Source organism: Populus alba, chromosome 4 (assembly GCF_005239225.2).
Source record: "Populus alba chromosome 4, ASM523922v2, whole genome shotgun sequence".
In the NCBI taxonomy this organism is placed as follows: Eukaryota; Viridiplantae; Streptophyta; class Magnoliopsida; order Malpighiales; family Salicaceae; genus Populus; species Populus alba.
The window spans coordinates 15,034,931-15,052,228 of NC_133287.1; the positions used below are offsets into that span (position 1 = coordinate 15,034,931).

Below are 17,298 nucleotides of genomic sequence, written 5' to 3' on the forward strand. Positions count from 1 at the left end.
GGAATTCACTTTTCGAGAAACCACTTGTTATTGAAATCCAAACTTTTTTGTGTTTGTTTGTCATTAGAAAAGTTGTTCAACGAAAAATACTTTCTAGTCAAAGAAAAATTTGGCTTGGTTTTTAGGAATGTGTTTTCCTAGAAAATTTGGACGGAAAACACCTTTCCAGAAGTTGTGAAAAAATTTAGAAATATCATATTATTTGCCGTTTATATCAAATTTAATCCTGAAACTTTTGATTTCTATATATATATATATATATATGTTTTTGAATATTTATTTTTCAATTTTATATTTTAAAATTTAATTTTTATATTAACTTTGGTTCTTATTTTTATAATTATTATTTGCTTTTCCCTTATTATTTCTTTATTAAAATTTTTTATGTATCAAATTTGGTCCTCATTCTTTTGATTGTTACTTATTTTATTTGAAATAATTTATGAAATGTTAATTATTATTATTTTAATTTTTTTAATTTTTATTTTATTTTATTTTTTAGATTTGATCTCTATTATTTTAATTATTTTTATTTTATTTGAGATAATTTATGTAATTATATTTTTTTTCAATTTCATTCACATTCAACTTTTTAATTTGTAAGATTTATTTCTTATTATTTTAATAAACTTGAGAAAAATAAACATTAATAAGTTATTTTTAATTCATTTTCCATAATATAACCAAATATTAAAAAATATTTTTCAATTTATTTTTCATTATACTATCAAATATTAAAAAATAATTTATTCTTTTTAGAATTTACCTTTTTTAAAATATACAGTACCTAAAATATCAACGAAACTTCCTAGCTTCCAAACCCCACTAAAATATCTACGAAACTTTCTAGTTCCCACCATAAAGGGCAATACAGTAACTCTCCATGAAAAGACCTCGATATTTGGTAAACGTCTAGAACCAGTCAGCACTCTTAACGGCTAGGATTTCTCCTCTAAATCAAAAGGACATGATGCTAATCAAACTCGTGCTGTTCTGAAATCCAAAATCACAGTCACTCACTCCACTCTCCCCACCCCCACCCCCACCCCCAAAACGTTTCGTTTTCCCCCTCTCACTTATTCTATCAATCTCATTTTAATCACCAAAACACTTCCTGTCTCTCTAATCTTTTAATCTCCACCGTCAGATCTACCAGATCTAGAACATTCCTGACTTCCCTTCAAGCGCCGCCGTAACGGATATGGTTGTTAACGGGAGACCAATTAAGAGGATGAAGAGGAGTGTCACAGCTGATCTCTATAACTTCCTCACTTTCCCTGCCTCCTCCTCCTCCTCCTCTTCATCTTCGCTTCCTCCACCTCGCGGTCCTTTCAGATCCAACGTCAGGTCGTTTTTAACTGAACACGCGCTGTTACCTCCCCCCTCCTCGCTTTTCCCCCATCTGCTCACGTGGCAAATCTCGTTTCGAGTCGGTGACTTAGTGGAGTCTGGTGGTGGAGAGGCCGGGTTGGCGGTGGTTTCTTTGGATGTGGTGGAGGAGGATGTGGCTAGATCTAGAACTGTTTACTGTGATCAGTGTCGAGTTGTTGGTGAGTTAACTCAGCTCGAGTTACTGAAAAACGCGTTATTTTTCCTTCACGCTTTCTCTTCCCTTGCCATTTGTTGGTCGGGGCGGGAACCTCGAGAGCTCTCTTGTTCTGTGTGTGTCTCTCTCTCTAGTTTGTGTTTTTTTACTTTTTGTAAAATAATAAAAAATAAAATACCGCGCCATATCACGTGATCGTCTCGTGAGAGTGTCTATCGAATGAGTGAACGAGAAGATGGTAACTTATCGTGAGAAATTGGCGGTGTTGTGTGACCTGGATGGACGGGTAATGTGGGGCCCAGAGCAATAATGACAAAAAACAAAATGATCTGGTGTCGATTAATGTTATCTCAGTTAGGATAGAAATGTCTTTTTGACACGTGGCGCGCTTTGGGTCCCTGCTTTTGTTGTTTTATTTTTTTTATTGATGGGTGCTGTTGCGTGACAGCTATTCTCAGCATTTAATGCAGCATGCTTGCTTGTCTTGTTGTGGTGGCCAGCCTTTGGTTTAGTTTTGGTGGGACCGTATCGTGCATGCACCTGTGTTGCCTTCTTTTGATGGGGATCATGAATTTGTTTTTGGTTGTAAAATCCATGTTGTGCTTTGACTATTCCAGTTGCTTGGGCAATAATGCTTGGTTGTGGATAATGAGTTGACGGTACTGTTGTCTTTGAATAGGATATTTCTTTTTGTGGTCTCAACTGGGTTAGTTGGTGCTTGGTAGTTGACCAAATTTAATTTCCTTTTTTGAATGTTTTTGATGCGTCTAGAAGTTTGTAATGTTGGCCATGGGATGATTTTTTTTTTCCCCATAATATAAAACTGGTATTCTTAAGATGGATGAGAGTGGACTCAATATGAAAGAATGATGAAGTTATGGGGTTAAACATGGGGCCACTTTGGAGTATGACTGTTTGATTGCTTTCTGAGGAAAAAATTGTGGGTGATAGATTAACTTATGATGTGTTTAGTTGAACATAATGTCATCTGATGGACTTAGAAGGTGAAAAGTGTTTTTTTTTTTTGTACTTACACTGTCATTGCTTGGTTATGTTTTTCGAATTTTCTGTGTTAGAAAATAGTATTGTGATTGTTTAGATTTTGCTTGTGTTACTTATTTGTTGTTGTTTTCCTCTGCGCGGTAGGTTGGAGTGAACATCCAGTATGCAGTAAGCGTTACCATTTTATCATTAAGGCTGACGGTAACTCCATTGGTGGGTATCATAAGCCATGCACTTACTGCGGAGACATCCTGCATTTGTCTGAATCAAGGTGAGAACCCTTAGTTATCCTCAGCTTCACCTTGTTTAGCATTGATTGTGATAATATGTTGGACATGGTATCTTGTTCTTTTATTATTTGGCATAATTTAGTACTGTATTCCATTAATGCAATGTTCATACTTAATATGATATACAGTAATTATGTATTGATACATTATGTCGATCTTTGTTAAACTATAATTTTCTTCTTGTGATTTTTTGATGTAAAAAATGCATGTTTGTGGTCTGGGGATAGCATGACCAAGGAAATAGGCTGTCCTTTAACAATTTCACGAGTACACTTTATCTGCCACATAGTTTTGCTTGAAGATACAATTTACTAGATCTGTTTTAATAGCTGTTACAAATTGCTTTATGGAACTGAATTTTGATACATTGGTGTATTGAACTTGATTCATGTTGGGATCAATGCTAATATCTTACCTGTTGATAACCCTGGTTGATTTGAAGTTAATACTTTTTCTGCATCATTTTTGTGGCTTTTGATGATCTTCTGAATTTTCTATTTTAGGTGCAAGGCATGTGACCATATAATAACTGCAGATGATGTAGAAGAGTGGGTCCATCACCAGTTGGAAGACACCACTCATCTTTTACACGGGGTCATCCATGCAAATGGTTACGGGCACCTTCTTAGGGTAAATGGCAAAGAAGGGGGCTCCAGGGTCCTTTCTGGATGCCATATCATGGATTTTTGGGATCGGTTATGTAAAAGTCTTGGAGTCAGGTTAGGATTTCTCTATTGCACTTCAATTTCATGCTTGTTACTTCGTGAGAGTGTTCTGTTAAGTTGAAATTAATTTCTAATATTTGCTAGCTCATAATTTTTGTCGGAGTTCTCTACATAAACCTTCAGCTCTCAGTTTCATGCTTGTTACTTAGTGAGACTATTCTGTTAAGTTGAAGATGATTTCTAATATTTGCTAGCTCAAAATATTTATTGGAGTTCTCTACATAAACCTTCAACTATTCAGTGTGTTTCTCTAAGACCTCGTTTGCTTTTGTGTTTCAAAAGCACTTTTGAAAAAAGTTTATTTTTTATTTTTTTACTTAAAATTAATTTTTTTTTTTTCAGGTCGTTTTGATGTGTTGATATCAAAAGTAATTTTTTTAAAAATAAAAATATTATTTTGATTTATTTCTAAGTGAAAAATACTTTAAAAAACAACTATTACCACACTCTCAAACACCCTCCAAGTAGATGTTATCTTTGGAAGATATTTCATGATCTAGGAGAATTTGAATACGGGAAGATTGAGACAAGTAGTTGATGTTTTGTACCGCTACTTGTAAAAGACAAACATAACTGTGGAAGGGCTGAAATTTGTGGAAGCCATCTATGGGGCTGTTCTTTTGGGTCATTGAAATGTTCATTTTTGTTAATTCATTTTGGTGTGGATTTATTGGAAGTTGTAATTTGTCTAGTGATTTGGTAGATAGAATGCTTTATGCTTCTCTTGAAATCAAGGGTTTTGTACATATTATTCTGGAGATCAAAACGCAGTTGATATTTTATACTCTCTTAATCTTGTTGGATGTTGGTTTTCTTGTATGGTAGCCTGAATCCTGTTAGCCTCCTGATTTCATCTAATTGTAGCTGGGAATTAAACCAACTATTTTGTCTTTTTTCCATGCATTAACAGAAAGGTCAGTGTGATGGATGTATCAAAGAAGTATGGTATAGAGTACAGGCTACTTCATGCTATCACTAAAGGCCATTCGTGGTATGGTGACTGGGGCTATGAGTTTGGTGCTGGCAGTTTTGGTTTGACAGTTGATGCCTATAAGTCAGCTGTTGAAACACTCTCCAGCCTACCTTTGTCGATCTTTCTTTCCGAAGGACAGAAAACACACACTCGCTTGCAGGATACAATAAAGTTCTACCAATCTTTGTCAGATCATGAGCTTGTAAATACTAGAGATCTTTTCTGTTATTTGACAAGTTTGATCCACGATGCTCACAAGTCTACCTCAGGGGTTGATGATTCTAGTTGCAAGAAGTGTCCTTTTTATGCACCAGGGATTTCTCCTTCATGGACTCGGGGTGATATTGAACGTGTTGAAGAAGCCATGTTTAGAGTACTACGAGCGGTGTCTGGGTCCAACTGGGTAAGTTGGCGTGCACTTAGAGGCGCTGTTTTCAAAGTGGCTCCTCCAGAGCTCCTTGATCATTGCCTGAAAGAACTTGGAGGGAAATTTGCAGCTGATGGAATGATTGTCAGCTCTCGCTGCAATCCTAGTTCAGGTGCTTTTGAGTACAGGTTAGCAGTTAATCTATCCATTACTTGATTCATGATTGGCATAAATAGAACAACTTAAAATCTGAAGAGGTTTTCTGGCTGTCCGGCAGTCCTCTAGTTTTATTATATTAACTGCAATATCCTATTCTTATTCTAATTTGGCAATGATTAAACTAATGGTCAACATAGCAATCTTCTTTGTGCATGAAATGGATCTTGGAAAGACATGAATGGTTTTGAAAGTAATTTTTATTATTTCACTTTTCTGGGAAAACTATGTTCTGGAAACTGATACATGAAAAAAAACAATTTGAGTTCAGGGTTATGATGGAGCTGGATGGTATTGTTAATTATTAGGGCTGAGATCTAAACCCCTTTTTCCCTTGGGAGGTCCTGTCATTTGCTTTGAATTTTATGTAGTGCAATTTTTCAGTGCAGTGCTATTGTATTAACTTTGTGTTCCAATTTGATACAGACTGGAACCTGGAAATCCTTCCTTAAATAGCACTGCCGCCGCCATTGGCTCTTCTGTCATTACCTGCCCTTCTGAAGAAAACCTTATACAGGACCTGAGATTCCTTTATGAAAACATGCTACTCCCTCAAACAATGTTGAGCTTTGGACATGAGGTCACAAGTGATGCTGGGATCATCTCAGCCAGGAAACTTCTGGACTGCAAGCAGTTCATGAAGGACTACAACAAGTGTGAAACAACGGTGGCGTCTGTACCAAATACTATATTCCTGTCATGTGAGGTGGAGATTGTTGATCAGTTGGAAGAAAATGTCCCAAATCTCCCCCCAGAAACAGTAGTCTTGCCTTCAAATGCTACAGTAATTGATCTCAAGCGAGAAGCATCCAGGGTGTTTCAAGATGTGTATCTGATGCTCAGAAGATTCCATGCTGAAGAGCTTCTCGGCTATAGTGGTGTTGATGATTCCACCCAGGTCAAGCTCTTGATAGGGTCGGCTGAATCTGTTCAGCTCCGAGGGAGATGCCTCGGAAAAAATGGTCTTGGTAAATTTAGAATGGAAAGAGGAACCGAGGGATGGACTGTGGACTGCTGCTGCGGGGCAAAAGACGATGATGGAGAGAGAATGTTAGCTTGTGATGTCTGTGGAGTGTGGCAACACACCAGGTGTTCTGGCATTCCGGATTCTGATTCAGTGCCTGCCAAGTTTGTCTGTCTTAGATGTAGAGGATCCAGCCTCTGAAGAGACGATAACTTACCGCATCAGTGGCAATGGCAGAAGCTGTGGAAAGAGGATGCCTCCAAAAATCAAGAGGCTGTAAATGTTCTCTTTTCGATCGTTTTCATAGGTTAGTTTTTCCTCCAATGTTAGGGTGAGAATATGCACACATCAAATGCAGTTGTGGTCTCCCTATTTCCAGCACTGGTCTGGTCTGGTGTTGTCTTTTATGTACATAAACCCTAACCGAGTAAAAAAAAAAGAAGGAATTAGCATGGATGTCAACTGTGAATTCGTATTTACCTGCTTGATGCCGCGATTAGCTGTGAAGGTGATGGATGGGGAGTTTTTGACTGATTGTGTCTGGCCTCGATAAGCCTCCAAATGCCTCCATCCATTTATCTCTTAACCTCATAAATTCTCTGTTAAATCTCCCCATCCATGTTCTTATCTAAATATAATTTTATTCGGTAAAAAAAAATGACACGTTTTATTCGGAAACTGCCGAGGAATTGTAAGAGAAAGCTTCAGTTAAAATGTCAAGATTGCTCGGAAGAAAATTGATACCGATCACATAAATCCAAAAAAGAAAAAGAAAAAACAGTGTGGGAAGCACTCACAAGAAAATGGAAGTAAGATAATATAAAAACAGAGAGAGAAGACGGCACCACCACTACATGTGTCCAATGCACTCAAGAAAGCATGTTGAAATCTCATGCCCAAAAAGAAGCTTTTGATTGCATATGAAGCTTCCTCCACCTCATGCTCCATTGTGATTGTTTCTTCTCTCAAATGGAAACCAGCTAGCCACCGCCACCCCCCACTGAATCTTGATCTACGTGGGCTAACATTGCCTCCACTGAATCTTGATCTACGTGGTAACATTGCCTCCCCCCTCCTCCATCACACACTAGTCTTGGTGTCACAGTGTTTTCATTAATCTATTGTTTGAATCTTGCAAGGTGCCACATCTTTTTTGGTGATTATACTCAAAAGTCTTGATAATTGCCAGTCGAAGTCAACAAGCCTGCCTGCACAAACTTCTAATCAACTAGTTTAAGGTTTTACTTCAGCATGGATACTTATGTTAGGTTATAAGTGGGGAGGTTTACCTCCAAGTGGGAGTTGACAAGTAACAAGGTTTTGCTGTGATGAGATTTTTCTAGATTAGTCAAGTCTATTTAGTAGCTGGTCAAGGAGTTAATCAACGTGAATAAGATGCATTTCCAAACAAGTCATTGTCCTAGAATAACAATGGTTAAGAAAAAAAACAAGTGGGATTATGAGAAAATTGAGTAGAAGAAGAGTCACAAATTTACTACTAATACATTTGAGCCGTATGTTGTTAAAGAAATAGTGTATTTTTTGTTATATCAAATTAGTCCTGCTTTTCAAATGAGATCATAAGATATAATTTATATTATTTTTTAATATATCCTCTCAAGTAGCTTGAAATTTATACAGACTCATATTATTTTGTGTTTAATTTTTATCAAATAAATAAGGACAGTAAGATTCAAACTCGTGACCACTTGGTTTTGATATTATGTCAATGAACCAATTCAACTCAAAAACTTAAATTATTAGATAAGGTCCAAGATATAATTTATATTATTCTCTCACATTGTTGCTATTATTATTATTGTTTCTTTATCTTCTATTCTAAAAGACTAGCTAACAAAAACTTTCTATTTTTGTTTTAATTATTTTCAAATTAAAAAGAAGATACTCGAAATTGACACCTCTTTCTCAGGAGATGATGATCAAATCCAAGGATACGAATGCAAATTGAACTCTCTATTGATTAAAAATCAGTCGACTAGAGAAGGTTTATGAACTCTCTCGCCATTCTCTTGCACCTTCATTCGAATCCAATGTTCCTATATGCATGTATGATGATGGTTTGAAAGCAGGCATCATGCATGGTTTGTCTAGGATCGAATATTCAAGGCACACTAATTGCTGTGACTTTGTTACGTGTCTCCCTACATCTACATGCAAATTAATGTGTTAATCACCACGCATTATTTAATCTATAATTAACATAAAGTAAGCAAGATTATTATAATTTATATTAATCACAACATGCTACCTGGACCATAGTAATTGGGTGGAGAAAATGATAGATCCACTATCTTCTAACCCTGCATGCATTGTCCAAAATTTACTATTACCTCTTTGGGGCAACCCTTCTCCAATCATTCGCGTTTATATATACACAAACACATTGCTAACTTCCTCTTCACTCTTCAATCAACCTAGCTGCTTCCAAATCTCTCCCATTGCATTCTTAGCCTTCGCCATATACAGAGTTCCCTTCGAAGCTATCAAAGATGGTTTTTGCTAATTTTCTTGGCGTGGTCTTGTTGATGGAGTTAATAGCAGGTGGTTTTAGATTTGGAGCAGACGGCCTGAGCATGAACTACTATGTTTTCAATTGCCCGTTAGCAGAGCCAATTTTGAGGAGCACAGTGACAAGTGCTTTGCAGTCTGATCCTACCTTAGCAGCTGCTCTTGTTAGAATGCATTTTCATGATTGCTGGATACAAGTAATCAACCCTCTTCTCTCTTTACTGTTTACGCTCTCATTGCACATACACCTCTCTCACATTCATGTGGAGTTTACGTGTAGTTTTGTTAAAAGGTTCCACAAGTCAAGTGTTAGGGTTAATATATATAGATACAAATACCAGCAAGAGTGTCCAATGATCTCTCTTTGTGTTTGACTGTTGAAATAACTTGAAATAGGGATGTGATGGGTCTATCCTGCTGGACTCAACAAAGGATAACACAGCAGAGAAGGATTCTCCAGGAAATCTGAGTGTTAGAGGCTTTGAATTAATTGATGATGTAAAGGAGCAACTTGAAAACCAATGCCCTGGTGTTGTCTCCTGTGCTGATATTATTGCAATGGCTGCTAGAGAGGCTGTTTCTTGGGTAACAAAATTCTTTCAATATTCTGTTTCTTCTTCTTCTTCTTCTTCTTCTTTCACTGCTTAGCATCTACTGATATATGAATTGTCTGGTGATGGCGGGAATCACAGTCAGGAGGTCCAGTGTATGACATACCAAAAGGAAGAAAAGATGGGAGAAGGTCTAAAATTGAAGACACTATCAATTTGCCTTTCCCCACTTTTAATGCCTCCGAGCTCGTTAGAGTCTTCGGCCAACGTGGTTTCAGTGCCCAAGACATGGTTGCTTTGTCTGGTAAGTATCATCTTCTTCACCTATCAAATTACTAGGCGTGTCAAGGTTCTCATCGTCGTTCTGTGGTCATCACTTGGTTTATGTAGGGGCACATACGCTGGGAGTGGCAAGGTGCTCATCGTTCAAAACTAGGTTGAGTGACCCTGTTGATCCAACTATGGACTCAGACTTTTCAAAGGCATTGGCCAAAACATGCAGTGGTGGGGACAATGCAGAACAACCCTTTGACGTGACAAGAAATAATTTTGATAGCTTCTACTTCCAAGCATTGCAAAGGAAAGCTGGAGTCCTGTTTTCAGACCAAACCCTATACAATAATCCAAAAACCAAAGCAATTGTCAATAACTATGCTATGAACCAGGCCATGTTTTTCCTTGATTTTCAACGGGCAATGGTGAAAATGAGCTTGCTTGATGTTAAGGAAGGATCAAAAGGAGAAGTAAGAGCAGATTGCCGTAAAGTAAACTAAATGTTGTGAGATGGTTCTTGTAGATTAAGAGAAGAGACTTGTCCTTTGAGTAGATTATTGATGATTCCGGTCTTATATGTGATGGATTATCCTTGTACTTTTTGTATACTTTGTTTAAAGATGCAATAAAATTATCAATAAAGAGTGTGGTTCTATTTCTTGTTTGTCTTGAAGATTTAGTTCTATTCAAGAAGCACAAGCGAATCCTAAAGAAAATCATCTGATAATGCTGACAAGAAACAAGAAATGGAAAGGCTAAAGCTAGAGTCAGATAGAGCACAGCTGCAACTTGTTTCCAGCTGCTGGAAGCCTGAGTAGCATCTGCGGCAGAGGTAAGGTAGGAGAAGCAGCAAGCAGAGCTTCACAGCAGCAAATCGAAAGCAGAGAAGCCAGCAGAAACAGACTATTTAAAGTAATCAAGAAAGCTCCTGGTATATCTCTACCATGGATTAGGAAGGATCCAACAGGGCGGTGGTTGAATGCATTACAGAAAGTTGATAGCACAACAAATATCAAGAAGCAATCCATCAGACAAAGCTAGCAAGAAACAAGTGACATCCAGATAGAACAGAGCCTAATTACCATCATGGAAACTCCTGATATGGATCTACTACCATGGATTTGGAAGGAACCAACAGGGTGGAGGTTGAATCTTCAGTGCATCCAATTGATAAAAATGCTTGCCACTTTTGTCTTTCAAGTTATAAACACCCATATCATGGCCACCATACAAATAATCCTCGTTCATTCGCTCCCAGTAATCATCAGTAAAGTAAACAGAATTCTTTTCACATCCCGGAAGATCGCAAGCTAAGACTGACGCGGAGTGATTTCCACCCACGAATACTGCTTGATCATCCAACGATGTCATGCTCACCCATGTTTCCTTGTCAAAATCCATCCTAAACAAGCCAAATAGCAATGTCCTGTATGCACAAACCAAAGGTTCAGCAGCCTTGTCAGTAAGCAAGTCTCCTTCGCGCAAAACCCTACCTTCCTCGTCAACAAATTCCCCTATGCGCCTCACAACGAGCAAAACCCCACCAGATGATTCCACCAGGTAAAGTCTGGAGGTGTAAAGATCACTCGAAACATTCAGCGTTTGCCGCAATGGTGCACTCCAGAAAAGACTCGTTATGGTCTGTGTGCTTACAGGAAAACTATCAGATCCCAAGTCCCAAACAGCAAGACTGCCACAATTCGCGAGTGCATATAGCTTATTTTCATGGCACATAATATCATGGAACGGGGCATCCATACCTTCAAGATACATCCATGACATTGCCCCACTGTCTCCACACTGACAGAAAGCGATTTTCGAGTTTTGACAGCAGATTAGTACCACTCCGTAGCTCTTGTTAAGACATGGGTCGCATGACAAAATAGCTTTTTGAATGAAGTGCTCTCTCAGCTGTCTTGAACACGTCCACCCCCTATAAAATCTTGAATCTGAGGCAGCTTCAGGAGCAAATTCAATAAGGTATTCGCCTCCATTATCCATATCCTCACTTATTCTCCCCAAGAAAGTGTCCATTGCAGGAAGTTCTGTTCGTTTCTCGGTTAGAGGGTTGAAAACAAAAAGGGTGTTTCTTTCACAGTTGATGGAGATCATATATCCATGAGATGATCCAACACAAAAACCCTGATAACAAATCTCCTTCGACGCGCCATACTTGCTACTATAAAGTTGTCCTTCTTCAATACTGAATAGCTTGGTACTGGTGTCGCTGCTCGCCCTACTTTCTTCATCTTGAGGAGGAATCAAGAGCCAAGGAATTCGATGGAACTTTGTGTAGAGTTTAAGTTGTTTCGCTACAGAATTCCAATGCAAACAAACAGTTTTGGCTCGTTGAACATCGACGAAGGACAGACGGTTAAGAATTGGAAGTAAAACATCACCAACAAGCTGACCCCATTTGGGCATTGATGATGATCTTCTTTTGGCTTCAGTGTTAGCAATGCTTGGCGGTGATGGTGATCCTCTCATTCTTTTGATAGCCATTGGAATTATTATGGAACGTTGCTTAAATCTGTTCAGATATAAATAGAGAGGTTCGATCGATAGTTTCCCTTTCCTGCATGGATTCTTGATGGGATTTGAATTCATATCAGAAACCTAACCAATCCTGTTGCTATCAGGATTTTTTTTTTCTTGAAACATTATTTTTTCTTAAAAAACAAAGGCAGAGAAAAGCAAATAACATAATAATAATCTTAACCGTTCTTGTTAAATTTGGATTAGGATTGGATTTTATAATGATGATCCTCTCTTTCTTTTGATAGCCATTGGAATTATCGCGGAGCGTTGCTTAAAATCTCTTCAGGCTTGATAGTTTGGCCCTTCCTTTCTTGGATTAGGGACTAGATTGGTGTTCCGTGTGAAGCAGCGGACCAGACCAAAAGGATTTTTAACTTCAAAGAAAAAATTAGAAAATGATTATATATTTTGAAAAATTAGGAGAAATTCAAAACCTAGTTAAATCTTAATTAGTTTAATAATAAGATTTTAAAAAATAAGATAACAACAATAAATAAAAAATTATTGCCCAGGACAAAATTGATCAGCTAACATGTGAAACCCGTGACTTAAAAATAAGATATGTTCAAATTACATGTCTATGGTGAATTATATGTCATTAGATCGAGATAATTCAATAAAAAAAAATATTGATAAATAAAAACAAAACTGAAAAAATTAAGAGATAAATAGAGATCATGATATTTAATATCACAACACAGATCATTTGTCCGATTATATTTAATGAGTTTGTTTATTAAAATTATTTTTTAACAGAAATCAACAAATAAATAAAATTTGTTGAATAAAATAAATCATGCAAAGTTGCACATATTAAAAATATTGTAAAAAAAATAAATTTAATCAATATAAAAAACAATTATAGATGAATCATGCTAACATCTTCAAAAATTAAATACACCAAATATAATTCAAAATTATCATCATTTACAAAATACTAAATAAGCCAAAAATTTCACAGAGAATGAGTATTAATTAAACAAAAACTTAAAATTATGTAAAAATAACATATAAAAAAAGTATTATTTAAAAAAAAAATCAAAAGAACAAAAAAAAAAAAAAAAAAAAAGAGGTTAGACACTGCTTGGCATTGTAAGTCAGGCCAAGCATCTATCCCATCAAAAAATGACCCTCGTGTAGGCCATTTATATATTTTTTTTTTGTTAAGTTAATGGGGCAAACAACATTGTCTGCTCAAATTTCTTTTGAAAAAAAATAAACGCCATGACATCAGGATTCCTAGATTCCAGCCATTATGGTGGTTGAAAAAACAGAATTCATGTTTTTTAAATTAAAAACTTATTTTCAACCCAAAACACCATAGAAACCTTGTTAAACTAATTTATGACCTTAAAAAATGCAACAACAAAAAATGCCTCAAAATCCGAAACCTAAAATCTTTTCAAATTTCATATCTATGTTTCTTAGGAACTTTCAAGTATAAAAAAAAATAAAAAAAAAAACAAAAAAAAAAAACACTGAGTTCGTAATCCTCTCATCATATTAAAAAATTTGATATAAAAGTCGATTGTTTTAGTGGCTAGAATTGCGGTCAACAACAACTTTTTCTCTATATTGGAATTCAGCGAGTCCTTCTCTCTCATCCCACAAAAAAAATTAAAAAATAGAAAAAATTGAAGTTTGATATCAAAATTAGATTTTTGAAAATTAAAAAAAATAGTTATTTAAGAAAAAAAAAAGAACAAAAATAAAATTTTAATATAAATTTTAAAACCGCCACCACCTATTTCAATCAAAAACTTCAATGTCAGTAATAGGAGAGAATTAAGATCTGCTTATCTCCATTATTAGGTATTTCAAGAATCATCTGAGCACATTGTAGAAGAAATTCCCTGCTCCAGCTTAATAAGCCTAACTATACTGCATGTGTCCTCAAGATTCTGCATGGTTAGGAATTAGAGATGAAAATTTAATTTGAACTTCAGGAATACCAACCTGACTTAACCTTATTTAGATGAGAATGTTCTGGATATTTACCTTATTTAATGGGTAATAAATAAAATATGTATATTATCAAACTCGAATTAAAACATGTCTGAAACTAATCTGAAACATATATTTATATTATATAAATATATTTGTAGAATATTTAGATTTGTTTTTTAATATAATACATTAAATATTTTTTATCATATATTAATTAATATTTTTTTTATTAAATAATAAATAATTGTCAGATAATAATACTCATATAAATATTCAAAACTATAAATATCTAAATTTTTTATCTAATAAATAATAAATAGAATATAAATATTAAAATATTTTACTCGTGAGTACTCGTTACAATCTCTATTAGAAATGACTCAAACCTCGAAAAGTATTTTATGTGGTAGTAAAGACTAGTGAAGGCCTTATACTTTAACTGCCCAACACCATTGACAAAATCTGAAGAGCTTGAATTTTCTTTCACAACTACATCCAGTGGCGGAGCCAGAGATTTTTAATTGAGGGGGCAAATTATTAACAAATACTATATTATATAGACATGTATTAAAAATCAATTCAAAACATATATATTAATTCATATCAATTCAAAACATATATATTAATTCATATCAAGTAAAATTAATACAAAAATACTTTTAAAATGAAAAAACTTAAATTATAATTGTTCTCTTCGAGTTTTCATATTTTGAAACCGCTTCATAATTGCTTCATTATCAATCTTATCGAAGATATCTTTCTCAATGTATACAACCAAACTATCATTCATCCACTTATCTCCCATCTTGTTCCGCAATCTACTCTTGACAATATGCATAGCAGAAAAAAACTCTCTCCACTGTAGCAGTTGCAACTGGTAGAAGTAATGACAATTTGATAAGCATATATACCAATGGAAATATCAAATTCTTCTTTGTTTTTTACCATTTTCTCTGCAAGACTAGCAATACCTTCAATACCAGAGAACTCATCATCACCACGTAGATCAATAATATACGTATCAAGTTGGTCACCAAGTACCATAAGATCCACTATAGAGAATTCACTAGGATAAAAAAGAGCAAGACGAATAAGCTTTTCTTTGTTGAAAGTAGAGAAAGAGTCATTTGGGCTTAAACATGCCACACAAAGAAGTAACTCCATACTCGTCTCGGTAAAACGATCATCCAATTCAGTAAGTTGTATGTCAATGATATTGTTAAACAATTCATAACGAAAATGGTGTAAGTTTGTAATCCCTTGAGATTTTCGCCTTGAACGCCCACGAAGCTTGTACTCATCATCCATGTTTAGAATATCAATATCATGTTTGATGCAAAAAGATGACACTTCTTCCAGTAAAGATTCCCAATCATTCTCTCTCATCAATTTGAATCGTTCTTTTGATGTTTTCAATAAACTCATAGCAATTTCTATGTCTTGATCTTTTCTTTGTAATGCTTGTGATAACTCATTAGTAACTGCTAGTATCCTTCTCAAACAATGAAGCATGAACACAAAATTAAATGATTCCATAATACCTATTAAAACAATCGCTTCCGTTCTCTGTTCTGAGTTCATCCCATCCTCCCTTATAATCTCAAGCACATCAAGAACTGATGAAAACATTGCAAGTAAACGAATAATTGTAATATAGTGGGAGCCCCAACGAGTATCACCATACCTTCTAAGAGAAGTTTCTTGATTCAAGCCTCGTCCACTAGAAATTTCCCCATTTTCAAGTCCTTCAATAATTCTAGCATATTGTTTTTCTCTAATCACCTCCATCCTTTTACATGATGCTCCAACTATGTTTATAATGCTAGAAATAAAATTGAAGACATCTCCAACTTCATTATGCTTCTTCGTAACAGCCACAAGAGTCAATTGAAGTCTATGAGCAAAACAATGTACATAATATGCACTTGGATTGTTATTTAGAATAAGTGCTTTCAAGCCATTGAATTCACCTCGCATGTTACTAGCTCCATCATATCCCTGACCACGCAATCTTGATATACTTAACCCATGCTTAGAAAACAAAGCTTCAATAGCTGCCTTGAGTGAACTAGCAGTTGTATCTGACACATGTTGAATGCCAAGAAAACGTTCAATTATATGTCCATTGTTGTCTACATATCGTATAACAACTGCCATTTGTTCCTTGATTGATATGTCACGTGACTCATCAATTAAAATTGAAAATAATGACTCACCTAGATCTTTGATAATCACATTTGTAATCTCCTCTGCAGCAGCTTGAGTAATGTCTTTTTGAATATCTGGAGAAGTCAATTTGTTATGTTTAGGAGCTTCACTGAAAGTAACTCTTTTAATAGCTTCATTGTTTCTGGAAAGGAAATGCAAGAGCTCTAGATAATTTCCTTGGTTGCTTGAACATTCACATTCATCATGGCCACGAAATGGAAGTCCTTGGTGCAATAAAAAACGAGCACACTCTATTGAAGCATTCAATCGAGTTCGATAATCACTTTGACTCTTTACTGTCTGCTCAGACAACAAAGACATGATACTTTGTTTTTCATTCATCAAATTCTCACATTTTATCCGAGCTGCATTGTGACTACTATTAGACTTTCCAATATGAAGATCAAATCTTTCCCTTTTTTTCCAATTTGAAAACCCATCACCCACAAACGAATCAACACCCCCTTTTAACTTGAAGAGGTAACAATACAAGCAAAAAGCAGCATCTTTGGCTATACTGTACTCTAACCATGTTGGGTATGCACCAAACCAAGCCGGATTAAAGCGTCGTAGTGTTGATATATTCCCAAATTGTTTTTGAGGAAAATCATAGTGTGAAGGTTGACAAGGACCTTTTTGTAGATAAGCTCTTCGGATTGCATCCCTATCATTTATATGGTACTCATAAATTGGTCTTCTTAAGCCAGGGTCAGCAAGAAGAGTGTCGGGGTTGATTTCAATATGACTTTTCTTTGAACTTGATTGAGTTACATGACTTGAAGCTTTGATTGACTCCTCATCCTCAAGGGATTTACGCTTGAAATACTTGTCCAGTGACATGTTAATTTAATATGAACCTGCTGGATTTTTTATCATCATTAGTGTCTACATAATAATTAACACAAGTACACAATAATTCACTATTAAACAAAAGTCAATTGAATTACACAATAATTCTAAATCTTTCATATGAAATTAATAACAAAATACATGTCAATTTATCAAAATCAAAACCTATTTCGATTCGTATATAAATGCATATAATAAGTATGTTGATTAAATTATACTTAATTATTTCTAGACATTTAATTAAGGAACAATGCTTAGTGTATGTGTAAGAGGAACAATACTTGAAAAACATGTTTTCTACTTGATATTTTACTTACAAA

The 17,298-nt window shown here is 35.4% G+C and overlaps 5 protein-coding genes across 6 annotated transcripts; 2 read left to right on the forward strand and 3 right to left on the reverse strand.

Moving 5' to 3' along the window:
* Nucleotides 1-854: 854 nt before the first annotated feature.
* Nucleotides 855-6,613, forward strand: LOC118050767 (PHD finger protein At1g33420). Of its 2 annotated transcripts, none has more exons than XM_035061219.2 (5): nt 855-1,550; nt 2,693-2,819; nt 3,342-3,557; nt 4,474-5,091; nt 5,546-6,613. In XM_035061219.2, the coding sequence occupies exons 1-5, from the start codon at nt 1,202-1,204 to the stop codon at nt 6,282-6,284; spliced, it is 2,049 nt and encodes a 682-aa protein (XP_034917110.1). In that variant the 5' UTR covers nt 855-1,201; the 3' UTR covers nt 6,285-6,613. The 2 variants fall into 2 exon arrangements, with proteins under 2 accessions (XP_034917110.1, XP_034917111.1); XM_035061220.2 differs by lacking the exon at nt 855-1,550 and adding an exon at nt 2,215-2,550.
* A 1,871-nt stretch (nt 6,614-8,484) lies between these two features.
* LOC118050769 (peroxidase 47) lies at nt 8,485-10,095 on the forward strand. The gene is made up of 4 exons (XM_035061222.2): nt 8,485-8,809; nt 9,009-9,197; nt 9,305-9,467; nt 9,554-10,095. Exons 1-4 carry the CDS (start codon nt 8,594-8,596, stop codon nt 9,934-9,936), a joined length of 951 nt encoding a protein of 316 aa, XP_034917113.1. The 5' UTR covers nt 8,485-8,593; the 3' UTR covers nt 9,937-10,095.
* A 43-nt stretch (nt 10,096-10,138) lies between these two features.
* Nucleotides 10,139-11,938, reverse strand: LOC118050768 (putative F-box protein At4g17565). The gene has a single exon (XM_035061221.2). It carries the CDS (start codon nt 11,936-11,938, stop codon nt 10,547-10,549), a length of 1,392 nt encoding a protein of 463 aa, XP_034917112.1. The 3' UTR covers nt 10,139-10,546.
* Nucleotides 11,939-13,791: 1,853 nt separating this feature from the next.
* Nucleotides 13,792-15,229, reverse strand: LOC140955541 (uncharacterized). Its single transcript, XM_073408910.1, has 3 exons — nt 14,867-15,229; nt 14,652-14,780; nt 13,792-13,875 (listed from the first exon to the last, which is right to left on the reverse strand). Exons 1-3 carry the CDS (start codon nt 15,227-15,229, stop codon nt 13,792-13,794), a joined length of 576 nt encoding a protein of 191 aa, XP_073265011.1.
* Nucleotides 15,230-15,989: 760 nt separating this feature from the next.
* On the reverse strand, nt 15,990-16,969 carry LOC118050825 (uncharacterized). The gene is made up of 2 exons (XM_073408911.1): nt 16,134-16,969; nt 15,990-16,002 (listed from the first exon to the last, which is right to left on the reverse strand). The coding sequence occupies exons 1-2, from the start codon at nt 16,967-16,969 to the stop codon at nt 15,990-15,992; spliced, it is 849 nt and encodes a 282-aa protein (XP_073265012.1).
* Nucleotides 16,970-17,298: the final 329 nt, after the last annotated feature.